Raw genomic sequence first — 11,433 nt, forward strand, 5'->3', positions numbered from 1 at the left:
ATTGACTGAAAACTCAACCATATAAGAAAATCCTATACGTCAAAGCAAGGTCTTGCCTTTTATCGGCCCTGAGCACATAAGACCTTGGTACCATATATATATATAATAATAACTAAGGTTTCATGTTATCTGAAATTGAGCAGTTTCAATATCCATTACTGATTGATGGCAAAATTATGATTTTAATTTACATTATATTTTTAGGAAATAATTCTTATGCCTACAAGCATTTAGGATGATGATTGCAAAAGAAAAATAGGCAAATATTTATTTCAACCGGGCATATATTGAGGTATGGAACATTTGACCAACTATAAACATTTTATTAAATACTGAGGTGCCATTGAAAATTCGACTATGGAAATTTCTGTCGTGTCCCCCTTTTCTTGGTGCCCTAACACGTGCTTGTTTTGCCTAATTTAAATCCAGCCCTGACGTCTTGGATAATAAAGTTGTTCACACTGCACAATCTATGTAGGTAAGGAAGACTGTGGTATGTATGTAAGTATAAAATATGGATGCAACTTGAATCATTATTCAGAACTCATTATTTAATAATACTGCAAGATAATGCAATAACACTTAACAGATAATTTAATAACACTTACAGAGCCTTGAATTTGAGGGCACTAGTAACAATATCAAAAAGCGTTTCAATTTCTTTCCTGAAAAAATATTTTGAAGAAATTCGAGAAAAAGTTTTCTAAGTCAGGTGAAAGTATTTTATGGTCAAAATTATACTTATATACATAATATTAATATTTGAGCGCACAATAATTAGACAAAACAGTACTTCCAAATCTATAAGCTTTGAAAAAAAATTGTTCTCAAAGAACCTTCAAATTTGAAAAAACAAAAATGTCTTCAACGAAGCTTAGTCAAATCGATGTTTTGGTAGCTCACCAAGGAGGTATGCAAATTGGGTTTGAATCACAAACTTATTTGGTAGAAAAGGTTTACAGCTTTATTATTTCTATATCTTCGATGCAAACAAGCAAGCCCCGAAATTGCTATGGTCAGCATTGAGTCAGATATGATCCATCATTTGACAGAAGTTCTTTGAAGGTTTATATGATAAAAACAGGAATCCCTTATGGACTCACAGCATAATTGAATGCAAATTCTATGCGTCACGCCTTCAGTACCATTGGCTTTTAGATCGTTCTCGAAGATCTAACAAACGGGAGTCAACAAAGTAAAAAATACTGCTCCGGACTTCTGTCCAATTGCCCAAAACCTCGTTCGGACACAAAATTCCGTCGTAGATATGTCATCGACCAATTATTTTCGACGTACTCCTTCAATCTTACGATAGTTGTACGTAAACCTCATTCCATGCCTTCGTTTTTGTACATAGCTAAATTCCATCAGAGTTTTGGATATATATTTCAGTTTCCTAGTCTACTTCCATGCTTAGCAATTACATCGGGGTTTCAAGCTTATACGTGTTTTGCCACGTGAATTTCGAAGAACGCAATAGCTTGTACTATCTTATTATTTTTATTGTAAATCTGATGATCTAGGTTTTTACGTAGTGTTTTATTAAGGTTGCTTGAATGGCTAAGCGTAATCCCAATGCTCGATTCGACCCAGATTCCAATAACTGTTTTATTGCATGATAAACTTGAAAAAAAATTTAGAATAATCATAGTAATCTCTCGTAGCTCAAGTATAAAGTATGAAAAAGATTTTCTCAATGAAATTTTTCAGTCAATCATTTATGTTACTTAAACTGGTATTCTTACTACTTAAATTGCCGCAAGATTTCTAAATATCAATACTCCACAGTTTTCAGAAAGTTACGAGATTCACCTCTATTGGGTCAAAGATGATCTGAGCATAGCAATGTGCGAGATAAATACATCATGCCATATTGTGCATGAATCATCAAAATATTTAAATAAATGGGTAAGAAGCTGTCTCGATGCCAATTCAGCAGCCATATCTCTAATGAGTCAAACGCGTGATTCAAATTACGTAATTCACTTCATAATAGAAGGAGAACCAGAGAGACTTGCCATACTGCAATACAGCAATTATGATTCAACTTCTCATCGAATCCAAAATGCAGACACTATAAAAAAGTGGGATGTAGGCCTATAAAATTGCGAGCTTTGATAGACAAACTACTAGACCCTCTTGAAGTTTGTGGGATATAAGTGTTTTTTGGGCAGAATTGCATTTATGTCGATTTTTCTCGAACGAGTAGTAGCGACTCCAATTATTTGGTATTTCAATTCACGTTGAATCTGGAAGCACGAATCACCGCCACGGGACCTGGAAAAGCAAGGACAGTTCGGGTACCGGCACCCTGATACATGTGCTGATCGTAGCTGTTCCAGAGTTCCAGCTTCGTTCAGGATATCGTATGGTTTTTGAGTATATGCCTATAATTAAAAATGAATTCAAACAAAGTTTACCGAACTAAATGATCGATACAAATTTATTTGTACCTGCTTCCGTTTCGGTTACAAGTCAAATTTTTGTGGTCAAACTCGTTTTTATCCCCTATGTTGAACTAATAAGCATTGATAAACAAATCTTCTAATGATCTAATCTAACTCCTTAGCTTAGAGCAATGCGCCTTTTTTGTGTCCCTTACTTGTGAAAAAAATATTATGTATATCAATATACAGATGTAAACAAATATTTTAGTTTTTTTTCAAATGCGATTGAATGAAAAGTTTTTTACATACTCTTTACTAATATTTCAATTCATTGTGATGATGAACGAAATCTCAATGAATTATTTAAAATTTAACGATTATGTTATGTTTATACAATAATAAAATCCAATGGTTTCAGGTAGTTTTTTAAAAGAAAAGACTTTTGGACAAAAATCGAGATGATTTTACCGCACTCAATTCACAAAAGATTATATGAAACTTAACGATAATGTTAGTTATTTAATGTATCCATACACCATAACAACACTCTTCCGCAAGATTTTATTGCTTTTTCTTAGTTTTTAATAAGTAAAGACTCCCTGACAAAATCGAGATTATTGTTGCGTTAAATAATTTGGCGCTTCCTAAAGTAATAAATCGATACGGCTTAATTACTTTTTACCTATACGGTTAAAAATATTTAGTAAATTAAAAAATATATATACTTGAAATTGAGAAATTGATACAATTCGTCTTACATTTTATTTGACTATTGAAAAGCATACTTTTTGTACCATAAATGCAATTCAGAGCAACCTTATTGTTTATTTCTATCTTTTTAGTTACGTGAAAATAACTAATAACTTTTATATATATTTTTATATAAGTTTTACTATACGCACTTTAACAAAAAAACGAACACGACGACTTTTTGAAAATGGTATATTGAATCGTGCCAATATCAATGCTATGGTTTTAATATTACCTAATTAACCTTTAGATATTATAATACTAGTTTTTTATGAAGTTTTTAATATGAAATGCCAGTGTTAATGAGTGGGTCGGCAAGTATCTAGTTGAGGATACCTATATATAAATATATAATATATAACCAGCTGCAATAATTTATAATAAATACTGTATAATACTGGGAGCGATGGCCTGGATATTAGTGCGTTAGACTTTTTAGACAACTTTAGCTACCAAGGTAAAGATTTGGCTTCAAACATTACCTTTGTCACTGCCTTATCCAGAATGTAATATATACCGGTAGAAAACTTATAAGAAAAGTTGGCGTTTGATGTATCAGTGTCCGCTTACGGAACGCCTTGTTTAGATTGTAATTGAAAAAAACTTGTAAAATCTATGTCTCTAATCTATTATCGTATGTACAAGTAAGTCACTTTATTAAATTACTGGTGTTATTTATCTACCCATCTAAGTTTATGTACATGTGTCGAAGTGACCCGTGTTTACTAAGTTAAGTAATTTTTTACAACGCAAATCCGGGAAATATCCGGATCCGGATAGATCATGATGTTGAAGACAACGGTGCAAACATTTTTGGTACTGATCATCTTACGAAAGACGTTTTCATATAATTTGGTGCTGACAGAGAAAATGGCAACGTTTGTTACGTCACCTGTCGTGGAACAACTAGGAGTGGCAAACATTAGCGGTGGAATAAAGCAACTTTCAGCTGACATTGTTCCTTCTTATTTTGGTTATAGTTTTAATATAATACAGAAGAGTGATGGAACAGTCGGGTAAGATCAACGAAACTTCAAAAAAATGATGCAATTTAGAGTGATAAAATAATGTATACATAAACTTATCTTTAATTAATCAATGTTTCACAGAATGATGATAGGGTCACCTAAAATGATTAACCCAACAAATCCAGCATGGCAAGATAAGACACTCGGAATAAGCCAAGGTGAGATTTAATTCACTCACGAAGAGTAATTATTTGAGCTGTTCTATAATCTTCGCTCCCACTTATCAATTTTTTACAATTTGTTTGAGTATGGAATAAAACCTCTTGATTTGAGTAAACTTTCTTAAAATCTTCCTAGTATTATCAATCTTAATTTGATCAATCTAGACGTACCTATACAATCAGAACTCCACATCCCTACAATTATATCCTGCAAGTGTATCGAAAGATGCCAGGTATACAGAAGAAGTCATATTTAAAAAATGGTCTGTGTGTCATTATAGAAATGTCCGAAAATATTTTATATAATGACTTGTATATTTCCACCAAATACTGAAACTCATACTTCATAATCTCGACCAAAAAAGTTTAAAGAATTTAATCAATTTTTACATTTATTAATTCGTTAATATTCTTTTTAGTTTTTAATAATGTAAAGTGTATTTTGTGCTTAGAACCAAAAGGAAGTATTGAATCATGCGCAATATCTCATTCCTTATTTACAACCGGTGATATTCCAACATGTGTGCCGGCTTACCCTAACAATCCACAAAATGGAGACAATTATGGGTTAGCATTCCCAGTACGACCAGACGGAAGAATTATGGTGAGTATAAGTAAATTTGGCTGGAACTTGAGAGTGCGCTCTTCTGTATTAACTTAGTAGTGATGGGGTCATGTTTCTCAAAGTGACATTGAAAAGCAAAGTGATGTCACAATATAATTATGTGTTATAATCAAGGCGTTAGAATAAAATATCAAATTACCACACTTTTATTGTTTCAACCCTCTTTTTTTGCTGTAGCTCTTTTTACCAACTGCATATATATGTAGTCTCAGATAGACGGGGTTGACGACTATGATTGTTCGACACGAAGTTTACGTATACATCGCTTTGCTAAATTGTTGTTGTTTTCAGCCTTGTTGTTGTTGTGTTGGAATTGTCGTTATTGCCAAAAATAATCAATTTTCTTCGTAACTGAAGAATATATCGATTCAAAATTTTCAGTCATTTGGGATAGTTGGATCAACGAGAAGGTTTTTATGTGTCTTATATTACCTGATATCTCACCAAAACTGGGTTCTAAACTAAAGCCTTACCTTACCAGTACCGATGTACAACTTTCGTGTCCACATATTTAAGCATTGTTTGTTGATATATATCTGTTCAATGAATCTTTGCGTTGCGGATCAGCTTTTCTTCGCATATCACTATATATACTCAAATATTTGATGAAACGGGTTTCATGAAAATACTATTGAGTGGAATAATTACATGAAGAAAACTGTGCAATGAGGGCAAAAGTACATCTTTGGCTATACATTCACATGAAATGACATAAATTTACAGAACAGACCTATTCCAGTTGAGTTATAAAGCCACAATTGCACAATTTTCGCCCGCTTCTTGTTCTATAAAAGATTCATTTCAATATACCGTTATATTAATTATGTGATAGAACCGTGCGTGGTAATTGCATTCTAATTTAATTTGCACTATTTGCAGACTTGCTCACCTACTCGGATTCAAAATTGCGGTGACTTATTATATAGTCCCGGCTTTTGCTATAAATCGAGCGACTATGGATTGACGTGGGTAGAAGACGATAACACAAAAGCAATAAGTAAGTAGGCCAAAGGATTACAACTCACTTTTATTTTATTCTTCATCTCTATTGTTAATAAGATATATATAACTACTGACTATTTCAATTCATGTTGTCCACGCAAAAGTTGAGAGGTTTCATTTTGATGATCAGAGTTATTCCATTAAATCGCAACGTCATAAAATAATGAATGCTAAGTGAAAAAAATGCCTTCTCTAGAACATATTTGACGGCATTCTATTGGTATATATAACCTATATAAAATCTATTTATATATATGATAGTTTTTATACTTAATTTTGAGTTCGAAAAATCTGTTTTAAATTGCCATGGTTATGTATATATCTGTTGAACCAATCCCCTTTCTAACTGTCATGACATTCTCAGTTGATCAATAATGTACGAATCATTATGGGATTTTAAGTCATGCGAATAAATTAATCATTTTAATTGATATATTACGTCAAATCTAAAAATAATTCGATTTAATCTGTTGGCTACATGAATGAGTAGTGCTCACTGAAGCACCTTGATCGTACCAATGATGTCATAATAAGAATCATTAGATCGTGACCATATTGCATTCAAAATTTATGTTCTCCAGTATGCAATTACAGTTATTTTTAAGACTTCGAACCAACGTTGCCTAACCATGGAAGGATTACTCCCCAGGGAGAAATTTTATCATTCTTGGGGATGGAATTTGCTTAGTATTAATCTGTAGTACAACTACTATTATTCTTCATTTATCTATTATTATTATTATAATGTTTATTTATGCACACAACATTAACTGCTCAAACTCTACAAAAGCGCGTTACGGTGATTCGTGCATAATACTAGCTAAGGGTTCATTAAAGATCGAACAATTGTAGTAATTTTTATGCATGGAAATGGGGGGAATAAAAAGTTTCAAATAGGCGAAGCGATAACCTGGAAACGACAGCTGTAAACAGTACTATCAAATCGGAATGTGGGTATTTAACTCTTACATATATAGACAAGCTTCCTAATAAATCATATTATTTTTGAAATTTGGGAAGTTACGTGCTATAGATGTCACTGATATATTCCCATTCGGAAACATATATAAAAAATGAAATTAGTATTCATACAGAAACAAAGAGCAATGCTCAAATATATGGACACGAATGCCAAAACAAAGTAGTACAGGTATGTGATATTTCACAAGACCGATTAAGACTGACCACTAAGTCGCAACGATAGCGAACGCGAAATAAATTTAAAATAAAGAAGGCAATAGCATTCAATCGACAAATTCAATCTTTAACCATTGAAAATTTGTGTTCCGTATCCTTCGTCCAACTAAATCGATTCCATATTCTATTCAATTAAAATAGATCGGGCTTGGAAGAAAGTGTTTTAAAATGTACTGAAGTCGTTTTGCTAACCTCTTGAATACTTGAAAAATCGTTTAAGCTAGTGCATCCCAACAATTTTCGATATAAATATTCCACCATATGCCTATATCGAATCTTTCAACCTCACTACTACTTCTACCTCACTATGCATAAAAATTCTGCTTCCCAGGCTATGGTTGCTTGCAACTCGCAACCCGGCTTTTGTTCAGTTCGAATTGTTTATAATGTGTGAATAAATAGTTAATACGGTAATACTAAAAAGGTAAAGAATAGTAATGCTATATTGAATAAAAAGTAATACATATATATTTCCCTCCCCGGGAACAACAAAATTCCTCTCTTGAGGGAAATTCGGGAAATGCCGATTTGAGTTAAGCCTCGATGTTATCCATTGTCTCATTTAATAACAATAAATCTTGAATGCTGGAAACATGACAACTCTTTTCCAGGCTGTCCTATTTTACACGTCGAAGTCTTGTTTGTACTTGATGGATCTGGATCGGTGGGAACAGAATTTTCTAAAGTTAAAGAATGGGTCAAAGAAATCTCGAAGAAACTTCAACTTGAGGAAGGAAGAGTCACAGTCGGTGTCGTTCAATATTCTCACTATACAAATGCGTAAGTTTCACTATTAAAAAGAGAAGTATTCGAGAGTCAAAGGTCAATTTGGATTCGTTTTTTATGTTTAACGGAGAAAAGAGATGATAATACGGTGTGAGTTCATGGCCAACCACACAGCCTATGGTACATTTTATCGTCCGTGATTCGGTTATATTCCGTGCTTTCTGAGGATTCTGTTTAAGTTGGAATGGCGAACATCCTCAATAAGAATTTCTAATCACCAGCAGTACAATACGCAATTACTCTCTTTGAAACATAATTATCGCTCTTCAATTATTCAATGTTCGCGGATTTCCTTTAACTGTTTTATAAACTCTGTGTTTTATAAAATAAATTCGATTACTGGTTTGCGTTTGGTGATTTAGCCTGCTTACAACTTGGTAATCAACAAATGCAGACAGTAAATCCACGCAACATCGTTATTCAGATGCCTGACTCATTATTGAAGCTTGGCATGAACTTGATGCAATCAGTTTGAAGCAATGGTAGGAATTGCTACTGTTCGGATAATGAGATATTTACGAAAAATTGTAATTTTCACTCCACTCAAATTTACTATAACCATATATATATTCAGTAATCGATAAACTGTGTGTATGATTTTTCATTTAACGTATATTCGAAAACATCGTTTTATTTCAGTTCGGATATCGACAACCAGCCGTGGATTGTCACTCACATAACAATCGGACAATTCAAATCTTATGAAACATTCGCGAACGAAGTAGACAGAATCAAATTGCAAGGATATACAACTTATACAGGAGCCACATTGAAAAAAGTTGTCACGGACTTCAAAAATACCAAGAACTACAACAAGGCTTCGACCAAACAGGTCATGGTGTTACTAACTGACGGAATGTGAGTTTTCGAATTCTGATTCAAATAATTCCGAATGTATTTACAGTGGCTAAATCAATTTATTTTAATTTTTATAGGCATCCAGAAAATAATTTTTCAAGACAAAAATTTATTTAAAATTGTTATAGCATAAAGAACAACGTTTCTAATCCAGTGACAGCCCTATGTCTGTTGGCTTCTTAAAAGCAGTTGGCGGGTCGACATTTTGAATTCCCTGGTGATGGAATTAGAGTAACAAAACATCGAATTTCCAACCAAAAATCAGTAGCTGCCTTCAAAATGTTCAAGAAAAAAATGTTATTCAACGCACAAGAAAAATTGAAATTAGAAAGTCTCCAACTGTAGAGGTGAAAAAACCTGGTTCCAATCTAAATTTCGAGTCAAATATTTGTTAACTCGAAGTCGTTTTCTTGATTGTCTACATATTGTACATCTATTGGACATCTTTTACATATTGGATAAAAACCATAATGTCTGATTCCCATTTCTTATCAATATCCGGATAAAATCTATCACATTTTTTTTTAATACAGGGCGAAGGATACAGAAGATGTTGCAGTAAATGCGGAATTTTTGAGACAGATGGGAGTAATACCGTATGCTGTTGGAGTGGGAAGCAATGAAACTGTGAACAGAACTGAACTGAGAGTAAGTCGCATACTTATCTGTGGCAAATACACTAAATCAGTGTTTTTCAGTGGGGCGTACACAATTTTTTGAGGTAGCGTAAAGCTGATTGAAAATAAAAAATATTTCTTAGATTTGATCTCGCTCGCCTTATTTTGGGTATTTACATTTCTTTATTGTTTAGAGATTGCAATTCCATCCACGTATTCCCAGTTTTTTTTTATTATACATACTTTTGCCCTACTATCTGTTATTTGTTGGTTATTACTGGCTAGTCATTTTTGAGGTGGTGCGCAATACTTCACAAATTCCAAAAAAATGGGCGCGTAAGAAGTTTGAGAAGCACTGCAATAAATAAAGGGTGCAACAATATAAACTCATATACAGGACAAATTTTGAATTGTTCATTTTAGTTAATAGCAAACGGTGATCCGGAGAACGAAACTAGAGTTTTTATGGCAGCAGACTTTGACGGGCTAACAGCTATTGCGAAAGAATTGGAAGCAGAGATAGGAGGAATTGTACTTGAAGGTACATTTGTAAGTGTGAATATAATGAGAGTGTTCGATTCTAAAAGCATTGTTTTTGTGATTCCGTTTCTTACCATTATCTCAAAGTCTTAAATAACTGGCTAAATTATCCCATATCGACCTGGACTGGTAACCGGACGAGGGGACGTGGTTCGCAATAGGATTAAGCCATCCTATCGCCTTTCTTCTCCCCTGGGATAAAAATGTAAACCCTACCCTATCTTAGAAAACTGGTTAGACTGAAATTATCAACCACGCGAAAGGAATTATTCAAAATGTTCGAATACAAATCACCTTCGACCTTGCGTTAAAAAACCATTGTAAAAGAAAAGTCATTATAAAAAGGTAGGAACTAGACCACGATATAAAACTTTCTGATTTTAAAGGTACTACTGGAACTGGTGGAACAGGCTACAAAATGGAGTTTGGTCAATTAGGACTTGCCAGTGCCTATGGTCGAGGAAGCACTGCAAGAAATCGAAGATCTTTTGTAAAAGCTCATCCGGTAACTTGAGTTTGATAACAAGTGAGGTCCCCATCCTCATCCCAGTGATCGCCATCCTTGCTGAGCGAATACACAGACGATTATTACTCCTGGTTTGCGAATTGAAATCAGTCTGAAATATTGATAGGTTTTTGCACCAGAGGGTTAATCACGTGACGGCTGGTGGTTCTTCCATCATATGAGACCATGTATATGGTCCGATTAAATTGATCTTATCTCATGACAAAATTCAGCAAAACTTTGTTTTTACTCGTTTACGTTTAGCTTTCTTACCCGAGTTAAATGTGAAAAATTCTATGCAGTACTATTTATGAAGCTCTTGTCATGCGAACACTTCCAGTGTTAATTGTTTTTCTTAAAACCAGCTTGCAGTCGGAACTATTGGATTGTGTTTATTTTTCCATGTTGACCTTTTGTGTGGAGATGTGTGTGTGTGTGTGTGTTTGTGTGTGAAAACAGTATGTTTTTAATTTGTCTGTTGAATGTTTCGTATGAATGTGTCAGTTTCTATATGCTCGTATGTTTGCTTAGAACGACGGCCGCGTTTTTTCACGGAATTTTAGGACCGGATACGGGAAGGTCGACAAAGATGATTCAACTGCAAATAAACACCTATTGGTAAGTGTTGACATTCCGACAAAACAAAAGAATTTCCATTAAATATATTCTATAATTTCCACAGGTATCGGAAAATGTGTAGATTTGCGGGAACATCAACAAAGCCAAGTTAAATACAGAAATGAAAGAACAACGGGGTTAGAGACAGCAAAATAATTTATTCCGAAGAGCCGATTCCATGACAAAGCAATTTTCAACTTTCAAGCATCATTAGTCAGCGGCATCACCACGGAAGAATTTATAGCATTGATTGTACTTTACAACGGATTTTTCTATCTTTTAATGCTTTGTGTTTAGCATGGTGGAAAGAAATTGAAAAAATTAAAAATAAACAATTATGACGCTAACCTATTATTTCA

At 33.7% G+C, this 11,433-nt stretch overlaps 1 protein-coding gene across 2 annotated transcripts; it reads left to right on the forward strand.

The window, feature by feature from the left end:
• Positions 1-3,760: 3,760 nt before the first annotated feature.
• On the forward strand, positions 3,761-11,402 carry LOC120344563 (integrin alpha-D-like). Of its 2 annotated transcripts, none has more exons than XM_039413845.2 (10): positions 3,761-4,153; positions 4,247-4,323; positions 4,779-4,930; positions 5,831-5,948; positions 7,762-7,930; positions 8,576-8,794; positions 9,328-9,442; positions 9,835-9,952; positions 10,338-10,456; positions 11,139-11,402. In XM_039413845.2, exons 1-10 carry the CDS (start codon positions 3,921-3,923, stop codon positions 11,154-11,156), a joined length of 1,338 nt encoding a protein of 445 aa, XP_039269779.2. In that variant the 5' UTR covers positions 3,761-3,920; the 3' UTR covers positions 11,157-11,402. The 2 variants fall into 2 exon arrangements, 1 of the variants encoding a protein (XP_039269779.2); XR_005569730.2 differs by having other exon boundaries at positions 3,766-4,153; positions 10,338-11,074.
• The last annotated feature ends 31 nt before the right edge of the window (positions 11,403-11,433 follow it).

The sequence above is a fragment of the Styela clava genome, chromosome 5, assembly GCF_964204865.1.
Source record: "Styela clava chromosome 5, kaStyClav1.hap1.2, whole genome shotgun sequence".
Classification (NCBI taxonomy): Eukaryota; Metazoa; Chordata; class Ascidiacea; order Stolidobranchia; family Styelidae; genus Styela; species Styela clava.